General features: G+C 60.2%; 1 protein-coding gene across 1 annotated transcript in view; it reads right to left on the bottom strand.

Moving 5' to 3' along the window:
* LOC137456106 (hydrocephalus-inducing protein homolog) overlaps positions 1–14,175 on the bottom strand; it is a 67,120-nt gene extending 52,945 nt beyond the window's left edge. Inside the window, exons 1-11 of the mRNA XM_068167411.1 lie at positions 14,137–14,175; positions 13,272–13,388; positions 11,682–11,816; positions 9,824–10,023; positions 8,063–8,187; positions 7,181–7,379; positions 5,870–6,035; positions 4,404–4,503; positions 2,474–2,592; positions 1,047–1,270; positions 853–920 (exon numbers count right to left, since the gene is read on the bottom strand). Of these exons, the coding sequence (XP_068023512.1) occupies positions 853–920; positions 1,047–1,270; positions 2,474–2,592; positions 4,404–4,503; positions 5,870–6,035; positions 7,181–7,379; positions 8,063–8,187; positions 9,824–10,023; positions 11,682–11,816; positions 13,272–13,388; positions 14,137–14,175 (1,492 nt within the window). The remainder of the gene's footprint in view (positions 1–852; positions 921–1,046; positions 1,271–2,473; positions 2,593–4,403; positions 4,504–5,869; positions 6,036–7,180; positions 7,380–8,062; positions 8,188–9,823; positions 10,024–11,681; positions 11,817–13,271; positions 13,389–14,136) is intronic.
* Positions 14,176–17,272: the final 3,097 nt, after the last annotated feature.

The raw sequence follows: 17,272 nt of genomic DNA, 5'->3' as shown, positions 1-17,272 counted from the left end.
TGCAAAGGCCTTCTCCAGGCCAGCAGCTGGAGAGGACTCTTCTCCTCTTGGATCCCAGGCTGCTGCCTGCTGGCATCCCTCTGGCTTTGTCTGCTCACAAGGAAGCCAAGAGACAGGGCAGGGATGGAGGGAGGGGAGGCTGCAGCTCAGCAAGGGCCAGCACTTCTCTTAGCCAAGTCCCTCAGCAGGAGGAAAACAGAGAGGCATCCTGGCCAGGCTGAGCACAGCTCTTCAGTCAGCCCAGAACTGGCTTCCCAGGCAGAGCTGAGAGCCCCTCAGGGAAAAGCCTTCTGGGAGCCTGAGCTGAAGCAGCAGAACCTGCAGCTCAGTGCTCAGGCAGCAGAGCTGGGCCTCTGCTGGGCAAGGAGAAGGAGCCCAGGGCTCTGAGCACACCAGGGCCTGAGGCAGAGCTGTTTCTTGGCCACATTCCCTGGCACTGACAACCAGTGGCCCTCCCAGCACCAAGCAACATCTCACCCTGCAGCTCAGGGGGGAAATGGTCTCCAAGCCTGGCAACATTGACCCCCAGCAGCTATGGGCTGGGCCAGAGCTTCAACTCCCTCCTCCTGCAGTCCCAGCCCCTGGGCCCTGCTGGGGCTCTCACAGCCATCCTGCTGCCAAGGACTGGCAGCCTGGGGCTGATCAGAGCATCAGGGACCCCACAAGACCCTGCTCTGCCAGTCCTTTGGGCCTCTGTGCCCTCAGGATGGCAAAGCCCTGCCCAGGCAGCCTGCAGCCCTGCTTGAACCTCCTGCAGGCTGCTCTGGAGGGCCACCAGTGCTGGAGGCTCTGAGGCTGCACTCTGGGGCTGCAGAGCCCTCGGGCTGTGCTCCAAGGCCAGGCCACACTCACCATAGGAGACGTCCCCGAAGCGCAGGCAAGGGACATCGAAGCGCAGAGGGGGTGCAGAGACACAGCCCCTGGGGGGACACAGCAGAGGAGGCCTTGGCTTGGCTGCAGAGCACTGCAGAGCCTGCAGCTTGCACTGCTGCTGGTAGGCTGCAAAGCTGCTCTCACAGCACAGGGGGCTGCACTCAGCCTCTCACCTGACAGTCAAGGTCACAGGCTCAGGGCATCCTTCCACACTGAACCTGAATTCCTCTGTGAAGTGCCCCAGGACAGGGGGACAGAAGCAGACCTGGATGACTTGGAACTCATCTGGCAAGAGAAGGCCCTGACAGGGGGAGAAGCTGAAGCAGGGGCCCAGAGCTGTAGTTGGAGGGACCAAGCTGAAGGAGGCATGGATGGCTCCTTTGTTGTGCAGGATCACCTGCAAGACAGCCAATGGAAACCCCTAAGGAACTTTCTTTCCTTCCAGGAGGCTGATTTGTGTCCTGCCCAAGCACCTCCCTGCAGGGTTACACCCCCCTTGATGGGGGCTGAAAAGAGCCCAGCCCCAGCTGCTCTGGCTGGGCAGAGAGAGACTTGGCTTTCCCCCTCCCAGGAGGAGGGGGCCCCTGGCTCCAAGGGGCTCTATGCCACTGCCCCTCCCTGCCCAGCAAGCCTTGCTAGGCAGGGCAGAGCTCTGCTCCTGCTCTCTCTTTCCCCTGCACAGCCACTGCTGCACAGAAGGCTCCCCAGGGCTGCTGCATCCCCCCCCTGCTGCTCCCTGCTGCATCCACACCTCCTGAAGAGCTGCAGCCACTGGCACCAAGGGAATCCAGTGCCAGCTGGGGCTGCCTTTGGATGCTTTGCCCCCTGCCCTTCACCCTATCCCTTTGGAACCTGCCCTGTTACTGATACATAGAGATAGATAAAATTACCTTTTTTCACTTCCAAACAGATTCCAGACCATTTTTTCCCTGATCTTACCTCTCCTTTCTCCTGCCTGATTTGCTTTACCTTACCAGGAAAGGGAAAGGGGGAGGGAATCTCAATCAGTTTCCATTTGGGCTTTTGGCCTGCAGGTCCAGCCCAGAGCAGCACAAGCTGACAGCTGGCAAAGGCAGAGGATGCTGCCTGCTGCTGCTTGGCAGAAGCCAAAGGGAAGTTCAGCCTTTGGGGCTTTGATGCCAAGCAGCCAGGACTTCATAGAATGGATCCTGGAATGGCTTGGTTGGAAGGGACCTTCCAGCTCATCCAGTTCCAACCCCCCCCATAGGCAGAGACCCCTCCCACCAGCCCAGGCTGCTCCAGGCCTCATCCAGCCTGCTCCTGAACACTTCCAGGGAGGGGGCAGCCACAGCCTCCCTGGGCAGCCTGTGCCAGGCTCTCCCTCCTCTCACTCTAAAGAATCTTCCTAGTTTCCAGTCTCAAGCTGCCCTCCCCAAGCTTCACCCCATTCCCTCTCCTCCTCTCCCCCAGCCCTTGGCCAAAGTCCCTCCCCAGCTCTCCTGGAGCTACTTCAGCTCCTGGAAGGCTGCTCTGAGCTCTCCCTGGAGCCTTCTCTTCCCCAGCCTGAACAGCCCCAGCCCCCACAGCCTGTCTCCATAGTAGGACTTCCCCCCAAGCCCTGCCAGCCCCTGCTGCTCACCTCAGACTTGCTGCTGGATCCAACCAACACCTGCCCAAGGTCCAGCTGCTCAAGGCTGAAGCAGAGCCAGGGCCCTCGGCCTTCCCCTTGGATGTGCAGAGGCAGCCTGGCCTCACGGCCTGGGGAGAGAGTTCCATTGGATGACTCCTTGAGGCCTTGAGGTGGGAAGGGACCTTGCAAGGGCAGCCAGCCCAAGCAGCAGCACTCAGCAGAACAGCTGCAGGCACAGCAGCTGGCTCTGAGCCCCAAGCAACCTGACCTGAAGGGGTTCCAGGAGTGGGGCACCTACCCCTCCCTGGGCAACTGGGGCCAGGCTCTCACCACCCTCAGTGTCAAACATGCTCAAGGTCTGAGGAGGTCAGCCAAGGGGCTTGGAGGAATCAAGGAGCAAAATTAATTGACTCCTTGGTTTCTTTCAACTCACAGGGACCTTGATTCTGGGACAGTTTCCACCCTGGCAGCACAGGGGACCCGCTGCTTTGGAATGCTCATCTGCCACAGAATGGCTGCAAGAAGTGAAGCTCTCCTGAAGGCCCAGCAGGGTCTGTCAAGAGCAGGCTTCTCTCTCCCAAGACAGAGCATTTGCTCAGCTCTGCCTCCTGGAGCCCCAGAGCAGCTCAAGGGCTGTGTGCAAGTAGCTCTCTTATTGCTCTGCAATGCAAAACCTCTCCTGGCACAAGATCCACCCCTGCTGTAGAGGGATGGACATCTCCCTCAGCAGAGCAGAAAGCCCAGAGCCAGCAGCTCAGCACTGGCAACTTTGTGAAGCAAGAATTGCCTTGCCCAGCTCTGACAAGTGCAGCTGGGGCAGGAAGACATTTTGGGAACACAAGCCCTGGGCTCACACTGGAGGTGGCACTGGCCAAGGGAACCAGGCCCAATTCCTGGGCAAGTCAAAAGCTGTTCCCTGGCATCTGTGTCCCTTGGCTTGGGGCAGGAAGGAAATCAACAAAGCAGCAGAGCAGGGTTGGTGCTTTCAGCACCCTCCAAGAGTGGGAGCTGGGCTGCTGGGCCTCCATGAGCTCTGGAGGTGAGGACACCCATCAGATTCCGTGGAGAAAGCCTGGCAGCGAGCTCCCACCCTTGAGACACAGCCTGAGCAGCACCCTGCAGAGATGGAGAGGAAGGACAAGGAAGCCTGAACCTGGCTACAAGCACTCCCTGCCCTGGGCTAGCACAGCACAGCCACCACCTCTGGAAGGGCAGAGCTGGTGTCACTCAGGGGGCAGTGCTGGCTGCTGCCACCAACAGCCTGAGCACCCTGCAGGGAGACAGCAGCGGCACAGAGCTCATCCAGCAGGCTGCTGGGGCTCAGCTTGCCAGGGAGAGACCTCCTGCTGAGCAGAGCAAGCCCTGAGCAACGCCACCCAGGGGAAGCACAGCCTCAGAGCTGCCAGGAGACACTTCCCAGGCAGGGAGAAGCACCTGCTGGCCAGAGATGCTCCTTTGGAGGGCACCCTGCATTCAGCAGGGTTCCCCACCTAAGCGCTGGCAGTAGCTGACCAGTGGGAGGAGATCCAGGGGCTGGCAGCACTCTGGAACTCAGCTCCTACCACCTCAGGAGCCCCAGGATGCCTCCAGGCTATGAGGACTCCTCTTGGAGGGAAACAGGCTAGAGGGGCTTAGGGGCTGCTGTGTTCTGTAGCTCCTTGGCCTTCACAGACACCTCCCAGCAGAGCAAAGGCTGGCAAACCCATGGCAGGAAACCTCAGCCCTTCCCTGCCTCACATGTTCTGGACTCAGTGGTCCAGAGGCAGTGTCCTGAGCCCTGGCCTTGGACAGCAGAGCAGCTGGGAGCCACAGGGACAGCAGGCACGGGTCCTGTTGGCCACTGACCCTTCCTAGCAACTCGAGCAGGAGCCAGGGGGCTGGAAGGTTGCTTGTGCCTGGCCTGCAGCCTGGGGCAGAGAGCAGCAGAATGGAGCTGTACCTGAGATGTCACAGTAGAACTTGGCTTCATAGACTCTGGCTGCCTGGGGCTTAAAGGTCACCTGGATCTCAGCTGAGGAGTTTGGCCACACCTCTCCCTCCTAGAAGAGAGGATGGCAGCAAACCATTGATCACCAAAGCTTCCAGCTCATGTTTGCAGCCACAGCCCTGCAGCCCTTCTTCAGAGCACCAAGGGAGAGCGAGGAGCAAGCACCACATGTGCTGGGCTGGGGGAGGAGAGACAGACACAGGCAGAGCTCTGCAAGGGAACCTGCTCCAGAGGGGAGGGAAGCCTGGGAAACCAAGAGACTGAGAAGGCTGGACAGGGCAGAAGGGCAGAGAGCCATGGAGCAGCCCACTTCTAAGGCAGTCCTAGAGCACAGTGTGGCACATCCCCAGAGCCAGTGAGGAAAGGTTTCCACTCCCAAGGCTTGAGGCCAGGCTGCACTTGGTGTCCCTCCATCATTACCAGGAGCACCAGGACTCAGTGCTGTGGGCAGCCAGACTGCTGCCCCTCACAAGCTGGAGAGCAGGTTCAGCTGCTTGTGGAGACACAGTGCAGCTGTCACCAAGCAGGAGCCCCCAACACACTCCCAAAGCAGCTCTGACACACCACAGGATGCTGCTCACCTCCCACTGCCTCCAACATCCCTACTGCTCTGCCACAACCTCCTGCTCCCATCCTGCTGCTGCCAGCTGCTGTGCTGGGACAGCGCAGTGGTGCTGCTGCTGCTGGCTCTCAGCCTTCCATGGGCTCCAGGAGGAAGCAGCAAGAGCAGCTGAGCCCTTCCTTCACACTCATTTCACCTCTCTGCATAGAAAGAAGAGGTTGGGATTCCTGCAGGCTTTACTCCCAGATGAGATGCTGCTCAGACAGCAGCATTCTCCAGCTCAGACCATGCTCTCCCTCCGAGTCAGGGCTCTGGTTGGTGGCAGGATGTGGCCTTGGGCTCCCAGAACCAGCAGCAAGCCCTTCTCTGTACCTAGGGGCACCACAACTCCCAGAGCCCCTTTCAACCTGCCAGCCTGGGGCCCAGGCTCACAGGTGACACTGGCAGGGAGACTCAGAGCTGGTGGAAGCCCGGCTTCCAGGAGGGGATTGCTATTGCCATAACTCAGCTGCCCTTTGCCTCCTCTCCTTCCCTTCTTCAGGTGGTTTGGGACCTGCAGTGCTCTAACAGCCTCTGGGCAGCCCCCGAGCCACACGGAGGGGATGTCCTTGCAGCTAACACCGCAGAGCCCTCTGAGGGCTGGAAGGACACCGAGGCAGTGCCCTTCTTTTGCTCAGCTGCCAGCAGGCTCTCGCTGCCTGCCAGGGCCCTGCAGCTCACCAAGGCTTTGTGCACCAAGCCCTGCCAGCTCCACTCCCTCTGCGGGAGCTGGGGGCAGGATCTGCCAAGGGACCTCCCCAGGGAGGAGGAGGAGGAGGAGGAGGAGGAGGAAGGAGGGCTCTCAGCTGCGGCTCACCAGCGGCTCGATGGTGAAGATCTCCTCAGAGCGGCACAGCAGGGACTCTCCTTGCGCCTTCGCCCTCTGCTGCTGGAAGATGCGGGGGAGCCGGGAACGGCGTCCCTGGGGCGCAGGCTGCTTCCTGGGCTCCAGGGGGGGACGCGGCTTGAACTGCCCCCACAGCCTGCAGCCCAGAGACAAAGCCCAGCAGACAAGGGCATCACCAGCAGCTCTGCAGAGGCTCTGGCAGAAGCGCTCGGGGAGGCACAGCAGCGGCACAGCAAGGGGCTGCCCCCGAGCCCCCGGCTCCCAGCCCACGATCCCTGCCTCTTCCCTGGCCACTCGCACTCCCTGCTTGCAAGCTCGGAAGAGCTTTGTGAAAGGCAGCAGCCCCCCGGGAGCCTTCCTGCTTCACAGCCACTGCCACAGCTGATGGAGGCTCCAACAACAGCCTCGAGTGGCTCTTCCTCCCCTGGAGCTGCTCAGGGCTGCTCTTTGCACAGCCTGAGCTTGCACAGCAGCCACACACTGGGCAAGGAAAAGCACTGAGCGAGGGGAACCTGGGGCTGGCCTCTAGGGCCTGCCTGGCCCAACCACACTGAACTTGACTTGCTCAGAAGCCCCTGAAGAGCACTCCAGCTGAAGGCACTTTCCTCCCCAGCTGTGGCTTCAGACTAACTCCAGATCCCTCCATGCACCTGGGGCTGGAAAGTCACCCAAGGCTTCCCGGGATCCCCCAGGCTTTGCAGTGTGCTTTCCAGCTCAGCCCCTGGGCTCCAGCTCTTCCTCTGCTGCCTGAGGTGGCAATTTCCAAGCTTCACCACAGGCAGCCTCTGGAGAGCCTGCCCCATCTCCCACCACCACAAAGACACAGGTGCTGAAACTCAACTGGACTTCTAAGTCCTGCCTTGCTCCACCCTCCCTGCAGAACCCTCCACCTCCCAGCTCTGCTCAGCCTCCAAGGCAGGGTGGAAATAGCTCCTGGTGCTGGAAACTGGGACACCAGCAGGCAGTTAACAGCCTGCAGCAGGATAGCCTCAACCTTCTGGGCCCCTGAAGCACTCTGCCCTGCACAGGGCTGGGAAAGGAGCCTGCCAGCTTGTGCCAGCTGCAGCAGGAGAAGCTGCAGCGAGTAGCAGCAGAGTTGTGCTGCATGCAGCTGTGCTCAGTGCTGCTACTCAGTGCAGCCCAGCACTGAGCCTTGCCTCAGCCTCATGGTCCCTCTGGAGCCCAGAGATCTCTGGGCCTCAGTGCTTTGTGGCCCCCACAAGGCAGTTTGAGTGTCACCCTTGGAGAGGGATCTGCCTGCAGTGCAGCTTTCCAACCCACCTCTGCTGCTGCTCCTCCTCCTCCTGACTAGCAGCAGCCTTCCACTGGAAGTGAGCTCTCACACTGCTGCTGTTGTGGATGAGCAGGGTGCTGCGGCTGCTCAGCGACAGGTAGGTCTGCTCCATGCTCAAGGAGCTCCTGTCCAGCCTGATGTTCACATCCACAGCTGTGCCACTGAGGCTGCTGTGAATATCTTCTCCTGCAAGAAAGCAGAGGGGAGTCTTGCTCATCTCACTTGCAAGCTACAGCAGCATTTGGATCCTTTCTGCCAGCCCCAGAGAGCTCCAGTGCTCACTGCAGGGCTGCAGCACCACAGCAGCACCCAGGGAGCACATCAGGCTGCCCAGGAGCCAGGGGCAGCAACAGGGACAAAGCAAAGCTCTGCTGCAGGCAGAGGAAACACACCCCGAGGGCACCTGTGAGCAAGGCTCTGCTTCAGCATCAGCTCTGCTGAGCCAAGCCTGTGGGCAGCATTTGGAGGTCCCAGCTCCGCTCCCCACTTCCTCCTCAAGGGCCTGCTGAGGCTGACACTTCTCCTGGGGCCTGCTCTTGGCTTCTCCCACCCCAGGAGGAGTTTGACACCTCTCCAAGGAGGCAGTGAGCACTTCCTGCCCGAGCCCAAGAGCCTTTTAGTCCTGAAGCTGGGAGGTGTGGGATGGAGATGGGGAGAGGAGAGTGCAGCAAAAGGCTCTGAGGCAAGGCAAGGGAGAAGCAGAGCAGGGGACAGAGGAGTGCCAGAGGCCCTGGGCACCACAGCGTCTGACAGAGCCCTGCCCTCCTCCTGTCAGCCCTCAGGCCCAGCACTGGCTGGGAACCAAAGCTCAGGCTCTGCAGTGGGCAGCCAGGGACACAGAGTGCAGGCAGGCAGTGCCCAGCACTGACCTGAGTCCCAGTGCAGGCTCAGGACCCTGCGGTGCTCCCCGGTCCGCAGCGGCAGGAACTCCACAGCCACCTGCACAGCAGCACCGACCCCCAGAGCTCCCACACAGGGCTCAGCAGAGAATGGGCTGCAAGAGAGAGACACAGCAGGGCTGCTGCAGAGACCTGGGCACCACAGCCCTGCTGCAGGCCACTGCTCTGCAGCTGCCTTCTGCAAGCAAGGAGCAAAGCAGCCCCAAGCAGCAGAAGCAGAGAACCTTTTTGGCTGGAAGAGATCTTTCAGCTCCAGTCCAACCATGCTCCCATTGCTAGGGCACCCCCAAACCATGGCCCTCAGCACCACACCAACCCCCCAGGGATGGGGACTCCACCACTGCCCCAGGCCACCTGGAGCAGGCCTTGACAACCCTCAAGGGCAAGAAATTGTTCCTCATGTCCCAGGCCACACACAACTGAGGGCATTTCCTCGTGGCCTAGCACTTGTTCCTTGGGAGCAGAGACCAAGCCCTGCCTGGCTCCAGCCTCCTGTCAGGGAGCTGAAGAGAGACAGAAGATCTGCCCTCAGCCTCCTCCAGGCTAAACATCCCCAGTGCCCTCAGCCTCTCCTCACAAGACTTTTGCTCTAGACCCTTCACCAGCTTTGTAGTCCCTCCTGGAGCCACCCCAGCACCTCAGTGTGCTCCCTGCAGTGAGGGGGCCAAAAGTCAATGCAGTACTCAGGCTGTGCATCCAGTGCCCAGTGCAGGCTACACTGCCCTGCTCCTGTTGGCCACACCATGGCTGACCCAGGCCAGGATGCTGTTGGCCTGCTCAGCCACCTGGCCACCGGCTGGCTCATCTGCAGCCTCTGTTGAGCAGCACCCCAGGTCTTTGCTGGGCATCTTTCCAGCCACTCTTCCCCCAGCCTGCAGTGCTGCAGGGGGTTGCTGTGACCCAGGTACTGGCCCTGCCACTTGGCCTTGATCAACCTCATGCCATTGGCTTGGCCTTTGATCCAGCCTGGCCAGGTGCCTCTGTAGGTTAACAGGCAGCTCAGCACTGCTGCCCAGTTGGGCCTGTCTGCAAACTGACTGAGGCAGCCTCAATGTCCTCACCCAGGGCATTGAGCAAGTGTTCAGGAGAGCTGGCCCCAGCACTGAGCCCTGGGGACCACCACTGGGGACCAGACACCAAGTGGAGTTAGCTCCCTTCACTGCAGGCAGCAGAAGGGAAACCAACCCCCCAGGGGATCAGAAAGAGAGCTCCTGGCTCAGTGCTGAGGAGATTCAGCCCTCAGAAGGGCCTAGAGTAGAGAAGGACAGCAGGTGCCCCATACACTGCATCCAGCTCCCTGCAGTGAGGCTGCAGAGCCCAGCTGCTGGCAATGCCACCAGAGCAGGGCTGCTGGAGAGCCCAGGGCTGGAAGGGCTGCTGGAGAGCACAGGGCTGGAAGGGCTGCTGGAGAGCACAGGGCTGAAAGGGATGCTGGAGAGCACAGGGCTGAAAGGGCTGCTGGAGAGCACAGGGCTGGAAGGGCTGCTGGAGAGCACAGGGCTGGAAGGGCTGCTGGAGAGCACAGGGCTGGAAGGGCTGCTGGAGAGCACAGGGCTGGAAGGGCTGCTGGCACTCAGAGCTTCCCCCTGGCTCCCTGCCACCCAGAAACCTCACCTCAAGAGCTGCAAATGGCAAGGCAACTCCTGGCCCAGGAGATCCCAGCCTAGAAAGCAGAGGCAGGGACAAGCAAAGCCTGGCCTGAAGAGCAGAGCAGGATGCTGAGCTCCTCACCTCTGAGTGCTGAGGCTGTAGTGAGCCTCCCGCTCGCCCACGTTGCGGAGCAGCAGAGTCCTCTGGGTGCTGTACTTGACTGGGCAGATGGAGAAGTTTAGCTGCTGGGGGAAGTCCAGCACAGCCTGGGCACCTACAGCCCGGATGGGCACAGTGAACTCCTCCCTCTGGGTGACACAGAGCAGCTGGTGACAGTAATCCTGCAGGGAAAGGAACAGCCTCAGCAGGCTGCAGGCAGTGCCAGCCCCAGGGCAGAAGGGAAGCTGCTGGGCTTTGTCTCACTGCCAGCTGCAGGCAGAGATGCAGCAGCCCCTGGGCACCCTTCTCTCCTGCAGCACAACTGGCACAGGGCTGGGAAGGATCAGAGCTGAGCCAGCCCCTCTGCCCCACCTGCTCTCTCAGCAGGCCAGCAGCACCAAAGCAGATTCTCTGATGCTTGGATGCTGAGGCAGCCCAGAGTGACTCCACCTCAGGGGTGCCAGCCCCCCAGAGCCACTGAAGCCTGGGAAAGGCACCCAGCTGTGCCACGGTGCCAAGTGCAGTCCCAGCAATGCAGGCACCTCCTGGAAGCTTGGCAGGGATGCTCAGGCACATTGCCCAAAGGCCTTTGCCACATCACCATCACAGTATCACAGTATCACAGTATCACTTAGGTTGGAAAGGACCTCGAGGATCATCGAGTCCAACCTATCAACACAGACCCCATGCCTAGACCATGGCACCAAGTGCCACGTCCAATCTCCTCTTGAACGCCTCCAGGGTCGATGACTCCACCGCCTCCCTGGGCAGCACATCCCAATGACGAACGACTCGCTCGGTGAAGAACTTCCTCCTCACCTCGAGTCTAAACCTCCCCTGGCGCAGCTTGAGACTGTGTCCCCTTGTTCTGGTGCTGGGTGCCTGGGAGAAGAGGCCAACCCCTTCCTGGCTACAACCACCTTTCAGGTAGTTGTAGAGGGCAATGAGGTCACCCCTGAGCCTCCTCTTCTCCAGGCTAAACAATCCCAGCTCCCTCAGCCTCTCCTCATAGGGCTTGTGTTCAAGGCCTCTCACCAGCCTTGTTGCCCTTCTCTGGAAACGCTCAAGTGTTTCAATGTCCTTCTTAAACTGAGGAGCCCAGAACTGGACACAGTACTCAAGGTGTGGCCTAACCAGAGCAGAGTACAGGGGCACTATGACCTCCCTGCTCCTGCTGGCCACACTATTCCTAATGCAGGCCAGTATGCTATTGGCCCTCCTGGCCACCTGGGCACACTGCTGGCTCATATTCAGGTGGCTGTCGATCAGCACACCCAGGTCTCTCTCTGTTTGGGAGCTCTCAGCCACTCTGAGCCCAGCCTGTAGCTCTGCATGGGATTGCCGTAGCCAAAGTGCAGCACTCGGCACTTGGACTTGTTGAATGCCATCCCATTGGACTCTGCCCATCTGTCCAGTCAGTTGAGGTCCCTCTGCAGAGCCTTTCTACCCTCTAACTGACTAACATCTGCCCCTAACTTTGTGTCATCTGCAAACTTGCTGATGACTGACTCTACCCCTTCATCCAGATCATCAACGAATATGTTGAAGAGGACAGGGCCCAGCACTGATCCCTGGGGGACACCTGGCTCCCAGCTCCCCACAGCCACCAGGCAGTCACCTGGGCATGGAAGGAGATCAGGTTGGTCAGGCAGGACCTGCCCTTCCTAAATCCATGCTGGCTGGGCCTGAGCCCTTGGCCATCCTGTAAGGGCTGTGTGATTGCACTCAAGATGACCTGTTCCATAACCTTGCCTGGCACTCAGGTCAGGCTGACAGGCCTGGAATTCCCTGGCTCCTCCTACCACTGCAGGCAGCAACCTCTTGAGACCTGCAGCCTCACCTTGTTCTCCTCAGGGGTGAAGAGGATGCAGTAAGTAGAAGCCATGCCAGGTGCTACCTTCTGGCACACATCCTTGGGGCCAACCAACTTGAAGTAAGGAGAGGTCTCCAGGATGACCTTCACCCACTGAGGAACCTGCAGGGAAGACACAACTGGGATTTTGCCACCTGTGGCACTGTGAGAAGAAACCTGGCCATGGCCAGCTGCCATCCTTCCTTCCCAAGGCACTTCCAGCACAGAGGACAAGGCTGGAGCCAAGTTCCTGCTGCCTGGGCAAAGGAGCTCTGGGACATGGGCTGCAGGCCCAAGCCCTGCTGTGAAGCAGAGCCAGAGGAAAGGAGAAACTGAGGCCCATTTTAATGAGGAAAGGGGAAAGAGCAGCACAGTGTCTGGGGTCAGTGTGGAGCACACCAATGTCCCAGGGGCCTCTTGCCAACACTCCCAAGCCAGGCAGCAGAGCAGGAATGGCTCTGTTCTCCCCAGCAGGAACTGAGAGGGACCACACTTTGCAGCCTTCCTTGCCAAAGGGGCTTCTCTTTCCAGCCACAGCCCTGGCAAAGCCTCTTCTCTCAGGACACACTTGGACTGCTCTTGCTCTTCCCCCACAGCTTTTGTTGTCCCCTTGTTTCCCCCAGGAGGGAGGTGTGGGGGGGGGAGCTCCTTCCCCTGCTCTCATGCAGGCTGCTTCTGCCTTCCCAGCTGCTCTCCTCTCCCCTTCACATCTTGCTCCCCACTGCAGAGCAGCAGCTTCCAGGACACTTCCTTTGCTGACCCTTCTCTGCCTCCAGCACACTGCCTGCTGCCTGGCAAGAGAAGCCCCTGTGTGCACAGGGTTCTCTCCTGGAGCACCTTTGAACCCAGCCCCACTCCTCCCTCCTGTCTCTTCTCACCAGCTTGCTCTGGGCACCTGCCTCACTCCAGCAAATGTTTCCCCAGCTCAAATTCAAAGGGTCTCAAATCTTCCTCTTTCCACAGGAACAAAACTGCTGGCATTTGGCAGCCTTTCCCTGCTCCACTTCTTTGGGGCATCTCCTCAGCACCACCAATTCTTTCCAAGCACAGGTGGAGACCTTCAGGAGGAGATGGCTCTGGATGTGCTGTGGTGTTCCAAAGGGAAAGCAGAGCTCCAGGAAAGCCCCAGCAGGGCTGAATGAAGCGTAGCAGGACCCCCAGGTCGTGCCTAAAGGCCTCCCCTTGCTGCTGCTCCATCAGTCTGTTCCACTGCTCTTTCCAAACACCTCTCCTGGAGTTTCAGTGCCACTCCCTAGGACTTATTCCAGCCTCAAGCAGAGAAGACAGCCCCTGAGCTTTGTCAGGGGATTGAAGCAGCTAAGCAGGCTGTGAGAGGCAGAGAGGCCCTCCCCAAAGGCAAGAGTAACCAAGGAGCCATCAGGATGCGCTGCACACCTGAGGCAGAGCGTGAGACGAGAGAACAGCTGCAGAGCCCTCAACATTCTCAGCAAGCCAGGGCTTTCAGAGGCAAGGCTGCTCTCTAGGCAAGCTCCTCTGGGCTAGCTCCCAGCAGCACATGGCAGTGTCAGAGACAGCATGCCCAGAGAGGGCAGGTTCCTCCCACCCCCCAGCACTTACCCTGCCCTTGTTGCGCAGAACCAGCGTCGCTTCGTAGACCTGGTGGGGGAGGTAGTTCTGGAAGACCACCTCTGCTGGGAGAGGCTCAAAGCAGCTCTGCTGCAGGGCAGCTGGCAGCTGGGGGTGCACAGAGAGCAGGGAGAGGTTCAGCTGCTGGCAGCAGGACTCCTGAGTGACAACCCTACACTGCTCTCCAGTCCAGCCCAGTCTCCTGGCGAGTCCCTCTGCCCAGCTCAGCCTGGGCAAGCAGAAGCTCTCCCACCTGGCTCCTGGGTGGCTCAAGAGGAGCTGGGCTGTGCTGAGCAGGCTCAGGCTAAGCAGCTCTTGGGCTGTCTCTCCAGGTTCCCTCTCCCAAACACAGGGCAAAGCCCTGTGCTGCTGTGGTCACACAGCACCAGAGCACTCCCTGACAGTGCTGGCAGCACTCATGGAGCAGCTGAGGGCCAGCAATGGACAGGAGGCTCCAGGGGAAACACTCTGGGGATGATCTTTGCTCTGAGGCAGGGAGGCCGAGGCCCACACAGCCCCAAAGAGCTTTGCCAGTGTAAAGCCTGGGAGCTGCTAAGGAGAGAACAGCAGCAGAGGAGGGAAGGCAGGACAAGGAGAGCTGAGTGCTGGCGAGGTTCAGCTCCTTTCTCTGCAGCACTGGGCAGCTGGAGGAGGACTGGACTTGGCAGCTCCTTCTGCCAGGAGCTTTCAGTGGCTCTTTGGTCCTGCTCTGGTGCTGCTGCTTTTGTTCCACTCCACTGCAGCAGCAGCCTGGCAATGCACACAAGCAGCAAATGCTGGCAGAGCAGAGGCACTGCTAGGAGAAAGTTCCTCCCTGCTTTGCCTCCCCTCTCCCAGCTGTGCTGCTCCCACTCACCAGACCCAGGCAGCTCTCCTGCTGCTCCACACAAGCCATGGCCAGGCTGAAGCCAGCAGCTGCAGCATGCTGCCAGTGCTCTGTGGGCCCAGCTGAGGGCTTCCCAACCTCCTGGGCTGGCCAGGGCAACCCACAACCAGTATGTCACAGGTCTGCTGCTGGCAATTGCTGCTCAGCAGCCTCCCTCCCTGCTCTGCCCTCGGGGCTGTGTGCTCTGGCCAGCAGCTCTGCAGCAAAGCAGCTTGAGGCACAGCTGCAGCAAACACTGAGCCAGACAAGGCACAGCCAGGGGCTGAGGCCCCTCTGCAGCTGGCAGGAGCCTGCAGCCTGCAAACCCAGCCCCCTGGGAGGGCCCCAACCTGCTGCTCCACCCCAAAGCACCACTGCAGCTGAGTGTGCTCAGTGCTGAGCAACTCCTGCAGGCCTTCAGCCCCCCAAGGCCAAGGCTGCCAGCAGCGAAGGAGTCCCAGCCCCAGGCACTTGGCAGCGACCACCCCAAGCAGCAGCTGCCTGTGGCAGCAGGAGGATGGCAAATGGCAAGCTCCTGCCCTTGTGTCCTGCCCCAGCCTGCCCCCTGCATGGGGCTTGAGTGCCGGGGGCTCAGCTCCAGGAACCCCCCCCAGCTGCAGCAGAGCTTCTGCAGCACAGCTCAGGACTTGAACAGCTCAGCAGGGAGCAAGGTCTGAGCTTTCTCCTGGCAGGAGGAACTCAGCACTGCCAGCAGCTGCACAGCACAACAGGACCTGGCCAGCCAGTTAGAGCTAAGCTGGAGGCAGGCCTGCCACGAGCAGGCTCCTCTCCAAATGCCTCCCCAAACAGCAAGGAAAGGGCAGGAAAAGCTTACCTTGGGGCAGGAGGCCTCACTGGAGTCTGCAAGCTGGGCAATCAGGGGCAGGGTCCTGGCCTCAGGCTTGCCCCTCCTGGTAACAGGGGGCAGCTTCCCCTCCAGGCTGCTGCCCCTCTGGGTGGGGATTGGGGGCAGCTTCCCCTCCAGGCTGCTGCCCCTCTGGGTGCGGATTGGGGGCAGCTTCCCCTCCAGGCTGCTGCCCCTCTGGGTGGGGATTGGGGGCAGCTTCCCCTCCAGGCTGCTGCCCCTCTGGGTGGAGACTGGGGGCAGCTTCCCCTCCAGGCTGCTGCCCCTCTGGGTGGGGATTGGGGGCAGCCACATCTCCTGAATGCTGCCCAGCCTCTGCTTGAGCCGGGGCAGCCTCCTCTCCTCAGCCTTGCCACCCCTCTGGATGATCTGGGGCAGGCTCCTCTCCTGAGTGCCACCCAGGCTCTGCTCCATGAGCTCAGGCATCTCCTGCAGGAAGGAGGAGGGAGTCAGCTGAAACACACACCACCAGCACAAGCCACAGCAACCCCTCTGCTCCTCTTGTCCGAGTGCCACTGAGGAGTAATTTGTGGTCAGAGCTACCAGGCCAGTCCTGGAAGCCTCCTGAGGGACCTGCTGCAGTGTTTCAGATCAGAGCATTCCTGAGCCAGAGCAGAAGGGACAAGCTCTAACCAAGGGGCTCTGTCCCATGAGCTGCTGCCTGCTTTGCTGGGGCACTCCTGGGGATTGCTGCTCTCTGGGCATTTGTTCCCTCTGTAGTGCTGCTGGATAGAGCCAGGGAGCTCTGAAGAGAGCAGGGCAAGAGTGCTCAGAACTGCCCCAGCTCTGCCCTTGCCCCAGGCTCCCCAGCCTGCCCTGGGGAGATGGCACTGCTGGGGGAGACAGAGGAGAGCAGAAAAGCAGCCCTGTGCCAGGACTGAGGTGCAGAGGAGTGTCTCCAAGTCTGAGTTCTCCTTCATTAGCACTTTTCTCTCTGTCCTGGCCTCACAGAGCCCTCCTCAGAAGCCTACAGAGACATCTCCTTGAGAGACCATCAGCACCAGGGCATCTCCAGTCAGGTGAGCTGCAGTCAGCAAAGGGGACAGTTATGGAGAGGAAGGAAGAATTGCCCTGGCTCCAGAGGGGTGGCTCTGTGCTCCATGGAGGCTATCCCAGCAGGGTGGGGGTTGGAAGGCACCTCTGGGGATCAGCCAGTCCAACCCTCTTGCAGAAACCCAGAGCAGCTTGCCCAGGATCACATCTAGGTGGGTTTGGAATCTCTCCAGAGAAGGAGACTCCACAACCTCTCTGGGCAGCCTGTTCCAAGGCTCCTCCTTGACCACAGCAGCTACTTACAGTTCCAGGCTGCTTTGCCTCTCTGGCTGGCTTCAGGTGACCAGGTGCTGCCACTGTGCCCTGGAGCCCCTCAGGCATTTTGGAGGGCCTCCTGGAGCGCTGGTTCTGCTCAGTGGCCATGGCTCAGCTCACCTGCAAGGAGCAGCAGCAGACCTTTGAAAAGCCAGAAGCCCACTCCCAGCAAAGCCAAAGGCTCCACAGTGTCTCCAGGCTGGGGCATCCTTCCCCAGGGGAGAGCACCTGGGCTGCCCTGCTGCTGTTTCTGCCTCGGGGAGCACAGGGCTCCATTCCCTGGGCAAGAAGCAGAGCTGCTCAGCAGAGTTGCTCAGGGCTGCTCTGCTTGGCTTCAGGGACAGAAATGAGCCAGCAAAGATGACTCCTTCCAGACACACAATTACCACAGTGCCCACCAGCATTTCTCCATGGAGAATGAGGGCCCTGCTCTTCACTCCCTGACACCCAAACTCAAGGCTCCCCACAGGCACTCCAGAGGCTGCAGCAGCAGAAAGAAAAGCAGGAAACCACTCAAGGGAGAAGCTCAGCAAGAAATGCTGCAGGGGTGAGAGCAGGGCCACTTAAGGCTTCATCCTAACAGCAGCAGAGGCTCTCCAGCCTCCTTAGCCTACAAGTAGCATGGCTTAACAGGTCCCCCTGAGTGAACCAGGTCCAGGTTAACTTCTTCCACTCAGCAGCATGGCCACCACCTCTCTCCATCGACACAAAGCTATCAACAGTGAGCTCCACTCTGCTGAGGGGCACCAGCGATCCACAGCCAAGCTGGCACAAGAGGCACTGCCAGCAGCCCTGGAAAACAGCCTCTCCCCCTTGCTGAACCATCTGCAGATCCTGCAGCAGCACTTCCCAGTGTCCAGCAGAGGCTGTGGATGGTCACATCCTGAGCAGCTGCCTTCCTGGAGCCTCCCTGAGAGCTCTGAAATGCTCGGTAACCCTCAGTCCCAACCAAGC

Source organism: Melanerpes formicivorus, unplaced genomic scaffold (assembly GCF_026170545.1).
Source record: "Melanerpes formicivorus ecotype bairdi unplaced genomic scaffold, bMelFor1.0.p_v2 SCAF_116, whole genome shotgun sequence".
Classification (NCBI taxonomy): domain Eukaryota; kingdom Metazoa; phylum Chordata; class Aves; order Piciformes; family Picidae; genus Melanerpes; species Melanerpes formicivorus.
Note: the sequence above shows the minus strand (reverse complement) of the source record. Positions and strands in the feature narration are given on the sequence as shown.